Source organism: Chelmon rostratus, chromosome 10 (assembly GCF_017976325.1).
Source record: "Chelmon rostratus isolate fCheRos1 chromosome 10, fCheRos1.pri, whole genome shotgun sequence".
In the NCBI taxonomy this organism is placed as follows: domain Eukaryota; kingdom Metazoa; phylum Chordata; class Actinopteri; order Chaetodontiformes; family Chaetodontidae; genus Chelmon; species Chelmon rostratus.
Genome location: NC_055667.1, coordinates 9061067 through 9078026, shown reverse-complemented (window position 1 = coordinate 9078026; position 16960 = coordinate 9061067). Strand labels below are relative to the sequence as shown.

General features: G+C 40.4%; 1 protein-coding gene across 1 annotated transcript in view; it reads right to left on the bottom strand.

Annotated features, from left to right (window-relative positions):
* Nucleotides 1-16960, bottom strand: part of celsr3 (cadherin, EGF LAG seven-pass G-type receptor 3) — a 102501-nt gene that overhangs the window by 48612 nt on the left and 36929 nt on the right. The window contains exons 4-8 of the mRNA XM_041946775.1: nt 7682-7904; nt 3139-3254; nt 2443-2531; nt 2149-2163; nt 1581-1738 (exon numbers count right to left, since the gene is read on the bottom strand). Of these exons, the coding sequence (XP_041802709.1) occupies nt 1581-1738; nt 2149-2163; nt 2443-2531; nt 3139-3254; nt 7682-7904 (601 nt within the window). The remainder of the gene's footprint in view (nt 1-1580; nt 1739-2148; nt 2164-2442; nt 2532-3138; nt 3255-7681; nt 7905-16960) is intronic.

Genomic DNA, 16960 nt, shown 5'->3' with positions numbered 1-16960 from the left:
ATTAAGTGTGAGTTACAGCAAATATCAAGAGAAAGCAAGCGCAAAGGCGGATGACTAGACAGACGGAAGACATGTGGGGGGAGAGAAACGGGAAGAATGAAGCGAGGCTGACGTTGGGACACCAAATAACAGTTATGGGACTTCATGAGCAAGAAGAAACGAGGTGACATAAATATTTGTGTCATTTTGAGAGTATCTTTTTTAATCCTCCAATGTGCGGTGGGGGTTTTCTTTTCAGCTCGCTGTGGCAACGCATGTCACGTGTCAAGGTACTAAACACGAGTGGAGTATAAATTAATGGAAGCCAGAGAGACAAAAGGCGTCGGAGTTAAACAAACAAGAGATTAAGTGCGAGATGCAGCAAACATCAACAGAAAGCGTCATTAGAACAGGATGTCAAGATGGAGCAAGAAGAGGACGAGCTGTTAATGGAGAAATAGAGAAGGAACAGAGGAAGAGGGTTGAAGCATTAGTCTTTGGCCTTCCTCTTTGATCTGTCCTCTCCTCTCTCTGCCACACTTAGTACTGACAACACAGCCAACGTGATTACAGCTTACAGAGGCGAAGCCAGACATCAACACTATGACAGGCTGCTTTTTGACTCAATGTGTGTGTACGTGTGTGTGTGTTGTGCACTTGTTGGCGCACATGCAGACATTTCGTTTGGTAGACACAAGCTGCAAGTAGAAAACTACCAATCTTTCACAAGGCCAAACCCTTACAAGCAACAATTTGGATTTAAAAAAGTCAATTTGAATGTCAAGAAAATAAATGAACATTAACAACAGGCAGAATGAGCCGATGACTAACAAGACCATCAGAGACATGAAGGGGAACGGAGGTGTCAAACAGTTGGGCCTCATTAAAGCCTCAGGTCCCCACAGATTTCTCCTACACTCATCTCATCCCCAAAAACCCTTCCAACAGCAACAGTCTCAGTCATGGTTTTAACAAGTTTTTAAGTTTAACAGATTAGATTGCTTAATTCTGCCTTACTTTTCATTTTGATGTAAATCAGTGATCAGTATACCAGCCTCTTTAAACCACACTGAAATTATGAAATGCTGAATCTGCAAAGCTGAGAATTTAAAACTAGCTTTTAGAAGAACGCTAGGCATCTTAGAAGCATAGTTCGTTATATTTGTTGAAATTTTCTTTACATCCTGACAGCAATCAATAAATAAAAAGCACTGACAAAAAAGAAAAAAAAAATCTGTGTCTGTTGCAGGCCTGTAATAAGCCCGTCCAATCATTTTGTTCGGCCAAAATGAACTGTGCACCCTGCCCGTCCACAAGGCTAGGCAGCAGTGCTTGGTAGTCGCCATTCAACAGAGTTGTTTATTTATGTATAAATAAAGGTGGAGTAAGTTGATAATTCGCCCCCCCCCCCCAAAAAAAACATTTTCAAGATGTCAGGGGCTCTGACTGCAACTGTAATTGTATTCTTTTAGGACCAGATAAATTGCTATCATTGTAGAGCCTTGTGCTTATTGTTGGGGCATTAGCTTACAAGTCACTAACTTTACAGAAAACCGAACTACAGAATAAAAAGATGGAGAGCAGAAAAAGGATAAACTCACTTCTTGTTGCTGGTCTGCTTTCCCTGCGCAGCGCAGCTGTAATTTCCGAGCTGCGTACCGAAGCGAAGCGACAAGGCTGTATCACAGTCGTCAACGCTCACCACAGCAATCTTCTCGTCCGACGGACCCTGAGCTTCGCCGCTCATGCTGCGCTTCGGCTGAACACACACACATACACAAGATTCAACACAGAGTCCAAAGAAATAAAAAACAAGAAACACCATGACAGCAGACAACATGCAACACAACAGCATTTACTAAATCTAGAGTTTATATCACTGCAGTCTTAAACTACATCAGGAAATAACAGTTCCAACAGACTATTTTCAGTATCTGCACTGCTATAGCACATCATGTTAGAAAGAAAAGGGGATCATTTAAGTTAGTAGGACAAGAAACAACAGGAACTGCATATGGGTAAGAAAATGATGGAGTAAAATCAGACAGACAGCACACTCACTCTTCACTTACTGTCTGCTGGTGAAATAAAGACAGAAGTAAAAAAAGAGGAGAATGAAACAAAGACAGAAGGAAGTGCATGTGTACCCTGACACACACTCATACTCACATAGCGTGTAGCTGGCTGAGGAGAATGAAAGAACATGGAGAAAATTAAAGGAAATGTGGCGAATATGCATGAATGAAATGGCGAGAGGATAACGCCCACATAACAGTGTGCACACACAAACCCTTCTCCTCAACTCAAAGTGCTCTGTGGGCTGAGAAACTATTCTGCCGACACATCAGAAGTACAGTACAAATAATCACAAGCAAAATGTAAAACTTCAAAGGATGACTCATCGAACAGATCAAAATTCTTAATGGTCTACAACTCACAAACAAACTTGAGATTAGCACCCACCTTGTTGTAGTAGTGGATGTGAACAGTATGCCAGTTTCCATCGCTCACACCGCCGGGCAGAAAGGGACTCACCTGAGTGGACGATTCACCTGCGTTTTTTCGGGTAAAAAAATATAAATAAAAACAAACAGATGTTATATTAAAACTATTCATAAAAAGTGACCACAACTAAAGGAAAACCACAGTTTATTTTTGGTTAAGTTTTATTATGATCATTATAATACTTGCTTCTATTTTTCATCCTTTGATTTCCAGCTTCACGTGTGCATGTACCAAATTTATACACAATAAATGCAAACAACTATAACTTCTGTACTTATTACAGAATTGCACTTCAGCTGGAGTACTGTATGTACAGTTCTGCAGCTGAAGCATTATATACTGTATGTTGTTTGCCAGCTAATCTAATGTAGCCTAATCTAAAAAGATTTCTGCAAGAACTGTGTAAAATGATGATGGTGGTGTTGGTGGTACTCCATGTGTGCAGCGTGGACGTCACAGTGAAGGATAGTGGGATTTGCTCACAGCAGCAAGTCTGACTTTGTCTGCAGATTACTGCTCGTGGAATGTTGTCTCAACCCTCCCCACTGCATGTCTAATTATAATCTGTATCCTAATCTTATATCAATTCTGATCTAAAACAGTCGTCAGAACAAAACCACATCTTCATCAAATATTATAATACAGATAAACTACCTGTGGAATACTTGAGCACCACTTGTCCTTCTTGGATCTCCAAGGCGATGAAGTCATGTTTCTCATTGAAGCGCCCATTATAGAAGAGAAGACCACTGTTCTCCAGGGTAGCAAAACTACAAAATGCAAACACAAGAAACCCATGACCATAATAAATTTAATTTATTGATTAATTTTATTGATCACATGTACCTATTACATTACGTATTATTATATATCTACTGTAGAGTCTTATATTTTGTATTCTGAAAATATACTGTATGAATGAATTGGGCGACACTGGACGACACATTCATTCATTTTCAGATGAGATTCTTAACTCTGGCTTGGTTAATGCAACATTTGACCCTGCTACAGAGAGCTACACAATAACTCATTCCACAAAACAAAAATCGATTCCCGCACGCCTCCTCATACAGGCTTAGTATGGAAGAACAAAGGGTATTCAAACTGTAGCACAAATTGCAGCAGCCTTCCACACCCTCCAGCTGCTCAGAGTCCTACAATAGTCTATTTTACATAGCAAGGCCATGGAGACGTGCTGAGGCCAAGGCTGCCATGTTAACACAGCCTGATCAAAAGCACTGTCAGTTTTTTTGATACTGCAGCACAGATGACAAATCTCCTCTCCTGGCAGGAAGACACAGAAAGATTCCCACTACAAAAAACATCACTTTAAAAAATGTGTTCATCTTGTCTTAAAATGTTTTGACACTAACTGTCTTGCTTGTTGCTTTATGAACAATGTTCCTTCTCATTCTTACTGAGTGTTTGCATTTTACATACATGTCTTAAACAAACAATACACGGATTACTACAAAACAGCAGTGTTAGGAGAAGAGCGTGTTATCACCATTTCCCTCATGACAACTTGATACCCGTGTTATCTGAGAACGTTGCCTTGTCTAAAATAAACCCATGGTTATTCAATAGTGGACATGTGTCTTGTCTGCATGGCTCTGCTGTAGTTCCAACAGCACTGTGGCATCCTATCTTGTATGCAGATGTAATCTCTTCAAGCCACCAGAAATAGCTGAAAAATAGTGTAACCTGACCTTTGCCAGAGACTGTGAGTGTAGTAGTAGAGAGAGAGGCTGAGGGCATAAAAAAAATGCAAAGAAGCACATGTTCACTACATCTGTTCTTGTTTTTCGTTTGTGAAATTCATTAGTCGAGACCAAAGAACTATATTAAAAACCCCTGGCGTATTTAATAGAAGGTGGCTGTCTTAAAAGGAATAAACCTCATGAAGGCAGCTGAGCTGCAAATGACAACTTCAAACTACCCATCACACTTTCTCTGGCAGAGTCACAGCTACAAAAACGTCTGAAGCAGCTTTTCGTGGGAAGATGAAAAATGCATATTTTTTGCAGTGGAGAAATAAAATGCTCTGGGAGAAAGTGAGTGACACGAATAACGATTAAGTCCTGTTTGGCCCTGATGTGAAAATCAGGCCAAGGAGCGCAGCTGGCAGAAAACAGGATGCTAAATAAAACACTGACATCAGGGAAGAAGACTGACAGTCAGTCAGAGTAATGTGACCCAACAGTTGGACTCATGAGATAACATGAAAGTAAAATTAACCAGCAACAACAGGAAAGAAATCAAGGTGCCTAAGAGAAAGGAACTGAAATTGTTGCTGATGCTGTCGACCAGGTTTTCTAAAACTTCTAACTCAAAGATCCACATCTGCTTTTTATTAGAGGTCAGAGGTCCAGAACGATGGACAACAACAAAATAATACAGTAATCACATCTGTGATTGGGCCAGTACTAAACTGAGGCTCAGACAGTCAGTCCATATTTATCTCTGAGTCAGCCATATTCTTAAAACTACATTTACACTAGTTGTAGAAACTGTGTTCTTGAGACAAGGAGACATGTTCTATTTCTGTGATTTACGAGCTGATGGCAAATCGATAGTAACAACACTAACAACACACTTCAGCAGTTTATGTCGCCATGACAACAATGCCAACCATAGAGAAATTAGCCAAGTTAAAACCACATTCATCTGGGGACAGGATTTCTGTGAATGTTTCCTAGCTACACTGTATATTCAACGTCACTAACAGTTTATTCATCAATAGAAAATGTATTTTAAAATATAACATGTTAACGACAACATTTGGCCAAGGAAAATTAACTCAAGTGGTGCCTCTTGCCTGTAATAGACAGGCTTAATGATTCTACGACAGTTCCAGAGTTTCCTCCTGTAGTTCAGTCAGTGTGCTGCTGTCAGCTCCAGGGAAAGGCCAGACTAAGAGCTCAGTGGTTTGATGGTGGGTTCACAGAGTAATGAGTATGGAGCTGGTATTATAACTCAGTATTACAAAAAAAAAAAGGATTCTCCTCTCAAAACATGATTCTACCTCTTTTCACTCTATTGGCAATCTAAGGAAACATATCTTATTAATTATTAATTAATTAAAACAAGATTCAAAAAGCAGATGTGTTTACTGGCTCCAAATAGAAATGAAAATCAGGTATAGGCCTACATGTGTTTCGGAAGGAGTAACCTGCCCCATAATGTCGGTTAATTAGTAAATGTAATGTGATTCATTGGCAGTTAGACAGAGGTTAGGATTAGGCATCTCAACAGCATTTGGCAGGAAACCCAAAGTATATTATATAAGTACAACAGTCAGTGTACCACAGGGCATGTCTAGCAAGTACATTTACATACAGCAGCAACAGACACACATACTGACACAGCACACAGCAGAGGGGCTTTTGTGTAACAACAAAGCCAGCTGAGCTTGTGTTGTTCTACGAACTGTCGAGATAATGTTACAGAGTTACCCACATCCGACCTACCACTCTCATTATCTAATTAGCTCTAGGTTCTAAGTCTGAAGTCCATTTCCTTGTGCCTCAGTTTTACGAATCCTGCTTTGTATAGGCAGCAGTTCAAAGTTAAATGGCAACAAAAGCGATGTAGCACCCACCCCTATGTTAGATGTACACATTTTCTAAAGTCATTGATATGTTGTTAGCACAATGGGAGGCTTTGGTGGGCTGGATGGGGCCTGTGGGCTGCCAGCTGATAATCCTCACAAACATCCCTGACTTTTTCAAGTGCACCTTGACTGTAGTTGTAGAAATTAAAGAACATTAGCTACTTTCCTTGCCAAGATTTTCCCAAGCAGTTTGGGAATCTTTAGCACCACCATTGCAGCCAACATTTGTCCACATTGGAGTCTTCCAGGGGAGAAATTCCACCACAAAACCTCTTAAATGCTCATAAAGTGAGCTGCTCTTCAATAAATAAACAGTCACACCACACTTCATTCTTTGACTTACCTTCACTGCCCAACTGGTGGTCTCAAATCAATGAAACAAATCACATGTGGTGCCTTTACACACCAACAATACACAGAAGCTCATTTGTCAAGAATAATGACCAAAATGTCTCATAGCAACCACTCCATGGTGGCCACAGCCTAGCAACAACCCTACCCCTACCTTAGCAACTATCATTAAACGACATCACCCATAGCAACCATCCCATAACCCTGCCTGACTATTCTTAAGGGCCACTTCAGATCTCCCATGGACGACCACTCAGTATGTGAAGAGGTAAAGGAGCAGCAGGGAAGAGATGGTGGTAGGCAAGTAAGACAAAGACAAAGGAGCTGAAGTAAGGAGACAATCACTGACCTCTGCAGTGCCACATGGTGACATGCCAGCATAATAAATCTACAAGCAAGCAAAATAAGCTTAGAAGCTGTGGCTAAGTAGTGCACCAAGCAAAGTTTGGAAGACTGCATGCAAAAAGAAATCCGATGTCGCTCATGTAGGTCACTCTTATTTTTTAGAGAGATTTCAAACTCAGGTAGAAAAAACAAGCAGAACTTTAATTTATATGTTTGGAGGAGCTTCAAAGGGCAAAAAGTCAGGGAGTAAGCCTGTTTTTGATGAAAATTGTACAAATCATTTGCTTCAATGGCGTTTTTTCAAAGGAAAATCTAAATTAGGCATTTGAGCTTAATGCACTAAGTGGGGGACTTACTTATAGAGTTCTGACCCCTTAATAGACAAAGCAAAGGATCACAAGAAATGCAGCATTTGCCTTTGGAGCCTTTGCTGAAACAGACTGAAAGAGGAGACTACAGGGGTGAAAAGATGTAAGATTAGAAGAGAGAGTAGAAGGAGAAAAGGCAGAGGAGATGTTACTGAAACCTGTAAATTGGGGGATGAAAGAGGAGAGAAAGAAGAAACCGCACCTCTCACTGGAGAGCGAAGTGGAGGCAGCAGAGAGAGAAACAATGAATAATAGGATCGATCTCTGAGATGGAGATGAAATAAATAGATTAAAGCGAAAAGCAGAGAGACTCCACAAGAGGAAGAGGACTGAGAATCAAAGAGCAGTGGTTATGGATCTGTCTGAGTGCAACTAGATGAGAGATGGAGGCTAAAAGGCAGGAGGGAAGGAAGGAAGGACAGAAGAAAACAGCTGAATCCAAACCAGAATTGGCATCAGAATTGTCAAATATAAAAATTAAAAGAAATTCTTTAGAAAAGATGGCACTCGATCTACTCACGTTAATGAGATGGACAGGTGGAATCTCTGCCTTAGGCCCCGGAACATGACGAAGGATTTCGGTGGGAAGGACCGGGCAGTGACAGTGCAGTATGGGCGCTCGTAGCCTCCTGCAGGACACTCACAGCGGAAACCCCCACCTGAAAGCTCCCGACACGTCCCTCCATTACGACACACACCGGGCACACACCTGCCCTGCCGCCGGTCAAACTCACATCGGTCACCTGGAGGTTGAAAATTAAAACAATTCATTATTTCAAGTTCTACTGAGCCTCAGTAGAAGTAGCAATAACGCTGTCACAAACAATAACCATGAGACTGGAAGAAAAACAGAGCACGTGCTATGGCCTGTAAAAACATTACTCATTTACCCAATAAAAGTCCACTTCACAGGGACAAGCTGTTTGATAGCTTATCTTTTCAAGAAAATAAACAATATTTCAGTACATTCACAGTCTTATGATATACTTTACATACAGTACATATACCCATGCAATCGATTAGCATAGGGACACATATTTCTCCAATCCAAAAAAAAAAAGGCTGACTTTCACTTCAGTACTTTGACAGTTTTGCCATTTGGTGCTTGTTCCACAGAGACTTCAGGCAATTAATTTTCATAAGCTCTGACCTCACCAAACTCACTGGCAAGTCCATCAAAACAAACACATGCTGTGCAACAAAGCATTGTTCAAACCCACAGAGCTATACTTTTTATTCCAGTCACGATCCTGAGGTTAGCATGCTGAATATAAATTGTGGTTGAGATAAAATGTTACAATTTTAATATTTTACTCATTAGACTATGAGCAAGACATAGTAAAAGTTAGATGACGCAGCAGAGGAACTGGAGACTGAATATACATCAGACAGTGTGTAAAAAACAGTTTTTCTTCCGCTGATGCAACATATTTGAGTAATACTTCATGAGCATTAAAATGCTCCTCATGAGGAGGTACTTAATTTCCCTCATCTCTAGCATTGCCTTTTAAGAAGTTGCTATTGACAAGCTAAAGCACCAAAAATGAACCTGGTGTCAATCTACATGCACTGTTGCACCAACGTAGTTTCACTCTGCTGAACCTCATTTCTCAATCATGGCCGAGGTGAATGTTACCCTAGATCAAATTAATGAAGTTTGAGAACTCTCCCCTAAAGCAATCAACACAGTGTCCTTGGTCTAAATACCTCTTCTATATCTCCTCAAAGTTGTAGGAACTAGTCAAACACATAATGCAGTCAATGTGCTGCAGTTAATATGTATTACTTTCTTATACTCTACCACAATGGCTTTGTAACAGCTCATTGCCCTTGAGTTGTATCATCACAGAACTTTGTTTTCTTAAAATGGCTATGCACAAAAAATGTGAAGAAACTTGTTAACTGCTTATATAAGTTTGATAACAACTGAGTTAAACCCTGAAAGGCCTACAAATTAAGTAAATGGAGCTGCTGATTTTGTTTAAGAAAATAGGCACATCATATATACCTACAGTTTTACTCAGTACAGAACAAAATGCATGGATCACATCTAATGCAAGAAAGGGGCAAAGTAGTTAGACGGGAAAGTGATCAGGCTCCACAAAAAGCAGAGAAGTTGACCATGTCTTTTCAGTTTTTTTGACATGGCAGTTATAAATTAAGAAATGAACTCAGCTATTCACAATCATTGTTGCTTTAATGGCCTTTTGGCAAAAGTTGTGTTAAGTCACTTTAGAGCTTTCTGCAGGTTTTGAAGAAGGATACTTATCATTGAGGGTCTTGAAATTGCCCCAATCTATAAAGCAGCGGCTCTTTTTCCACCTCAAGAGCTTAACAGAGTGCTGCTGGTTTTCCTTCCTATCAGCAGTGAACTGCATTCACCACTTTAGATGCAAATTAGTACTTGATTAGATGGTGGCAGCAGCAGGGTGCTGATTCCTGAGGAGCAGGAGTAAGTGCAACTGTCACAAAGGACCAACCTTCATCATCCCTCAAATGAATAGAAATATAAAAGGTATATGAAAAACAACAAAATTAGAGTTGACAGTGACAAGATACTCAGTGTACAGTATTTGGAAGTGTATGTATGCAAGGGAAAAGGGAAAAAAAAGTATTTTCCTGCCAACCACAATTCTGTGGCTTTAGAAGTGTGTGGAAAACAAAAAAACAACACAAACAAATCTGCAGACGAGAATAAACACAGATTTGGCTGCCAGTCAAACAAGCACCAGTCTGAAGTGTCTCGGGAGGCAGAAACACCCACGCAACACACACACACACACACAAATATACACATACATACACAATCACCCACATAAAAAGGTGTGTAGGAGTAGACCCTCAGTCTTTCTTTTTGGGTTTCACCTTTCCTTAAGCATATTTGGACACACACATTGTCTGACATTTAGCAGCTGCACACAAAAAACACCCACACCCAGTGCCCTCCATATAAACAGAGCAGACGGGGTTTGAAACTAGCCTTAAGACACATGGCTCCTTAAGGACCCACTTTAGAACCTGCTGACGGCTCCATCGACACACACACACAAACACACACACACACGCACAAACATTAATAATAGATGCAATACAGATATTTTCTTTTCTTTCTCATAGACATAAACACATATTCAGTGTGTAAAAATCAGTCTCTCTTTCATATTGTCTTCTTCTCCCTCTCTCTCTCTCTCTCATATACACACGAAGGCAACACGGTTGTGCACACACACACACACACACACACACAAACACACACGGATCACTGTCCCCGCCCTCGAGGCTGTCGGGTTTTATCATGGAGCTGTCTCTGTTGGCACATTGTTTGTGCTGCTTTTAGATGCCAAAGTAACCACTAGCAGAGTCCTCACATCTTACCAGTCACAGTCACACACACACACACACACACACACACACACACACACACACACACACACACACACACACACACACACACACACACGGCGTCCTGGGGTTGTAAGTCAATAGAAGCCTTCACCTTTCCTCATGATCATTTGGACACAAATATTATCTGACATACACAAGACATGGACACACACCGCCACGCACGCCGAGGGCAAGTCACAACCACACACACAAACGCACAAGCCAGGGAAAAGCAGTAAAAGTACAAACATGCACCGTGTTTGATACACACTCTGACACAATACAAAGTGAACCCTGTAGTGTGATGTGTTAAATTGTGAGACATTTAGAGCTTAACCAATAATCAAGGGTATAAACTTGCTGCTTGAATAACCGTCCATTCCTCTCCTTCACCTCTCCATAATCCATCTATCCTCCACCCTCCTCCAAGAGAGGGAAACAAGCTGCAAAAAACCAGAGTGCTAAACTTTGAAGACAATGAGCAAAGGAAGCTTTTATTACACTCACAATTCTGACCTTGCTTTCTTTCAAACATGTTCTGTACTCAAACGTGTGTCCCTGCATGCTCAAAATCTTAACTTGCTAATTGCTTAGTGCTTCCATTCTTCGCATTTGATCAATATTTTTGTCAATCATCTATATTTTTCTAAACTTTACTCCCCTTCTTACCTCATGTAGCTGTGATTCATCCCATATTGTAACACCTCCATCCAATGATCTCGTTGTGTCCTTACAGTAATCTACTCATTTTCTGTCTCCCTTCATCCAAACATTTCTTCATCCATCACGCTGGCATCACACAGTTTATTCATCTGTCCATCCTACTCTTTGTCATTCAATTTGCCCATGCCACCGGGCGTCAGAGAACTGCCAGTTATTGGCTGACAAACACACTCTGTCACACCACCAAATCACCCTAAGGACACACACACACACACACACACACACAGTTCAGCTGACAATAGCCCAAGGACATTCAAATTATCACATCTGTCTGTCCTTGTTTAGCTTTCTCTCATCCTCCCTGCCCTCTCACATTTATCATATACTTCTATGTAAGTGCACACAACAGGGAACCAATTAAACAGGGAAACATGTACACACACACACACACACACACACACACACATACACATACAAACATTCACCCATTCACATATGCACTCCAACACAGCATAATTTCCCTGCCTTTGTCTGTTGTGCCAATTCATCCATACAGACCTTGTCATTAATATTAAAATAAATAAACAGACATTAATACTCATGAATTATGCGTGTGGTGAGACTTAAACACACACACACACACACCAACCTACAAATACAAATGCTGGTTTATTATGCACACCCAGTTGCACACAGGTTGAGAGACTGGCAGGAAATATTGAAGACAGAAAAAAAAAAAAAAACCTACACGGATGCATGCGCACATACAGCATCAAAAATTAAACCTGCAGACAAAACAAAACTCACACACACGCTAATTAGAGGAGGTAAAGTAGAGCAGACATGATTTTAAACAGACTCAATGATTTTTATTTTATTTTTTAAAATCTTTTTCCAGACGATGCGAAGGCCTCCAGCGCACTTACTAATCATCAGTGATAGGAAACACACACACACACACACTGCTCAGTGTTCAGTCACATGGACACAAAGTCAAGTGACGGTGAGTGTCCGATAACAAGATAGCACTTTAAAATTACACACACAAACACTTCATTTACACACACGCACACACAGACAAACACACAGAGATGGTTTTTAATGAGCAGAATGGAAACGCACACACCCAGACACACAAGATACTGCTTAATGCATCCTCACAGTCAAACAAAGGAACACACACACACACACACACACACACACACACACACACACACACACACACAATGGGTTGTATGGTTATATGAGTTGATCTTATAATGCACATATCCCACTGGGGAAAAGTGACAAGTATATTTCCTTACATGCTGCATGCAAGTACTTGTACTTCAAAATTTCCATTTTATGCTATTTTATCTATAACTATTCAACTGGGGCTGCAAGTAAACATAAAATAGCTCATTTCTTCTGATAGTTCAAGTCCAAGCCCTTCACACAGCTTGTTTTGTCCAACCAACAGTCTAAAGCACAACAACTGAATTTACAATAATATGATACAAGACAGAAACTGCAAATCCTCACACTGGAGATGCTGAAACCAGTGGATATTTAGGATTTCTGTTGGATGCATATTATGTTGGGTGTTGGATACAGATTAATTTCCTGTCAACTGATCAGCTTATCATTTCAGTACTGTACCCAACAGGAGATGTTAAAATTAACTCCACCTCAAACAGCTGCATCATTACAATGCTGCTTACATGATTCTAAAGAACATCTTGCTGGTAATACTTCTGGTTTAATTCAAATTCAAAATGCTGGACTTTCATCTGTCACTGAATGTTAGAATTTTATGATGATTCTGAATGAACAGAATTTTAACACTGTGGTTTCGCTGCTTGTATTTCGGTAAAGAACCTAACTTTTTCACAACTAACACATCTACTTCGATACACACAATACAAAATACACACCACGCTATTCACCCCACACAAACTTGGAAACACACTTCAAGTCTTCTCTGCTTGCATCTTGCCTTTTTTCTTTTAGAGCAGGGCACTATTTCCATTCACATCCTTCCTTTTTCTTCCTCCCCTCCCTCCATCTTCCTCCTCCAGCTTCTTGTTCGTTCCTTCCTTTTCTAGCTTCCCTTCACTTTACATCTCTATATATAAAATGCTCCCCGCTTCACTGTTCCTTTCTCCTTCCTCCCTTCATCTCTTTCTACATCTTGGCATTTCTCTTTTCTTTTTTCCTCTCTTCTTCCTCTATGCCTGGCTTAATGCATTCACACCACCCCTTCATTCACGCGGATGTTTTATTCATCAAAGCTAGTATTATTCAACCAACCCCCCGGCATCTTAGTTTGCTCCGCCCTACCTTCCACCCCCTCGCCCCCCTCCTCCACCCCAACACATGGTACTTCCCTAGAGGCCAACACACTCCCAGTTGCTTCCCTCTTCTCCGTCCTGTTGTCTTGCCTCTGTAGGCCTCACTCCTGCTCCCTCATTGTTGCTCCTTTATCGCCTTTTGCGCCTTCAAGGGTAATACAAATTTTGAACTCTGGGTAGACATAAAATGAGTCAGAAATGTCCTCATTTAGTGCAGTCAAGTCCTAAACTTTGTGTTTCAGGTCCTCAACAACTCAGTATTTGTCTGTCTGTTTGTCTGACAGATGACCTTTCCTCACTGCTTGCCTGTGATTGGCTGCTAGTGGATTGGATTCAAAGTACTGTATATTTTTAGAGAGCAAAATGAATAGTTGAATGTGCTGTATACCTTTGTTAAAGAAAATTTGTGGTTTGGGGAGGATATCAAGTCATTCTAAGTCAGGAGGCTACTCCACAGTTCTGCCAGATGGTGTGCATTATTTTCAATAATCACACATGGTAACTTCAAAATTACTTGAAGCTAGAACCTGCTTCTGATTCATCACCTTCAGTGGGCTAAAAGTAACATAACATTGAAAATGAGTGTGCTAACAAAATGATGCTATTTAAATAGTATAGTACTATTTAATAGTAATACTATTGTATTGCATTAATATCCAAAAAAACAAAAAAATATAATCAGATTGCTGCCAAGTCCCCATCTTAAGCAGTTAGCAGGATAACTGACACAAACCATAGTGATAAAAAGTAACGCTCTGTCTATCATTATTTTTCGATAGCCACACAGCTCACTGTCAGTTACCCTGAAGTGATTATCTCTAAACACCGACTACTGTCTCTTCAAGCTGAAAATCACAGCTTCAGCACATGAATAGTGATGATGTCATCAGGTGAAAGCGCCCCACCGATCACGTTCTCTGAGAAATGTCGTTTAATTGACTTTGACTTGAAAGTACGGTTTCCAGCTGCGATTCACATGATGGCACGATGTCCTGGTAAAATCATCAAGGCTGCTGTCATACAGTCTTATTAGTTGTTCCATTATTCACTGTCCATTGAGCAGCTCTGCCATTTGTATCTGGATGACATCATCCTTACAATAGAGATTAGTGAAAATACACAAATGAAAATGGAAGTGCCAGAACATCCCAGAGATGACACATTTGACTCTCCAGTAGATTACAGCATTAAATGATTCTGCAGTGAAGAGGCTCTGTGTGGAACATTTGAGCACGATGCAGTAAAGGCATTTCGGTTTGTTAGTTCTTTACTTTTTAACTTTCATTTGAACTTGTTAAACTTCCACCTTCATACACAGCCTCTCTCTCCTCTTCCTTCACATCTCTTCTCTTCTTCCTTCAGGCACCTGCTTTATTGTTCTGTATTTTTTGCCACGCTGTACCTTTTCACTTCTCTCTACACTCTTTCCCACTGCTTCCATGTTATAATGCTCCTCTTTTACTTATTTTCTCTTTGCAGAGGTCTCTTTACACCTCATCTTAATGTTATTGTTGTTTTGGGCTTCTCGTTTATTTCAGTCTCTCTAACATATTCCTCTCGTCACCTCCCTTCCTCTTCCCTATCTTCCTGTCACGTTTTCGCTGTACTTCCCTTCCATACGAGTCTCTATCTGCCTCAAAGCCTCTCTGCCCTTTTTTCAATCTCCTGCCTCTTCTCCCTTCTTCTGCATGCTTCTTGATGTGCTCTTTCTCCCCATTTCCACTTTCATCTGCATCAACCTTGCTCACAATCCTCTTTTGCCTGTTTTTTTTTCCTTTTTCAAAAGATAGGATCCTAGATATTGATAACCTCCCACATTTATTTTTGATTCCCTTTAGCTTTCTCTCTTCTTCCTGCAGCCTTTCCTTTTTAATCGTTTGGTCGCCCTCAATCTTTCACCCTCTCACTTTCTACTTGTACTTTTCTATAACAGAACTTTTTTTTTCTTCCTTTTCTCTCAAAACTTGGAATGTTCAATCCACCCTGATTAATGTTCATTTTAAACAGACATTCACTTTGTATATAAATCTCAACAAATGAAATGGAAAACAGAAATGTAAACATTTTCCTTTCATGTCAAAGACAGTAGGGTTGGGTTATGTTACAGATTCTCAAGAACACAGGTCATTTAGTAGTCATGTAAAGTAAGTCTGAAAATCTGAAACGACTCAAGAAATAACAAATAACAAAAAAATGTTTTGTTTTATTCATTATTGCCATTAAACTGTGTTCATATAATTGCCACTATTGGAAAAAAAGGAAAATGAAAGTGAACCTTTGTTTGCAGTTCCAGTACTTCAGTGTACGAGGTAAGTCTCTCTGATCTAAGTTACCTTAATTGTTTGTAGCCTTTTCAACAGGAATCTCCTTTATTGACTCCTGCCAGCCTGGCTATTGATCACAGACATCCCGAGTTTCTGCATCTCTGTCTCGCTCCTTCCTCGTGCTCTCCAACTTATCTCCCTAAAACTCAATTAGTCTCCTCTCTTCTTCCTCTCACACTGTTTATTGCGTTCATCCCACTCAACTCAGCGAATCGTGTCCCCTGCAGTGCATTTTTTCATATAACATGCACATTTCCAAATCGTGTCTGTTATGGTTTTTAGATGTCTCTATTTCCCCTTGTTCTGTCTTATCTTCCAAGAAGCCTCATCCCAGAAATTAAGTGGGCTCATTGCTCTGGCTGTTTGCACCACTTACTGTTCTTTTTTTCACCCCCCACAAAGTAATTTATTCTCCTTGTGTGTCTTGTGTGCTTTCTCTCTCTAACACACACACACACACACACACACACACACACACACACACACACACACACAGTATCTCACTCTCTCTGTCACACACACACAACCGTCACCAACACTTCACTACTTTTTAATTTCCCTAAAGTAATTTAGTCTACCTCTCTTTTACTTTCACACATACACAAAAAAAACACACACACACACCTTATTCTGTTACCTTTCCCTCAACTAATTTGATCTCATTCTTACACACACACAACACTCGCACACACACACACTCATCTCTTATATTAATGACCCTTAAAATTAATGTCACTGCGACTTCTGAATCCATCCTATAGCATTATCTCTCTCCCTCCTTCACTCCCCCACTCTCACCCAACCAGGCTGGTTTTATCTTCTCCACAAAACTCAGGCCTCATCTCTTTCATCCTCTCCCCGTTTCAGCCTGTCCTCAAACTGTTTCTCTCTCATCCCTCACTTTCAGTCTGTTTTTTCAAAAGGCTTTTTTCCTCTTAATGTTATGTCTTGCATAATATATCTTCACATAACACACCATGCCTTTTTTTACAAAGTGATCTTTATTTCACCTTTGAGGACCCCACTCGTCCATTTTCCTCAAATGCTGTCACCTACTTATCACCCTAGAGCTTGTCTCTGGCAGTCATTCTCTTCAAT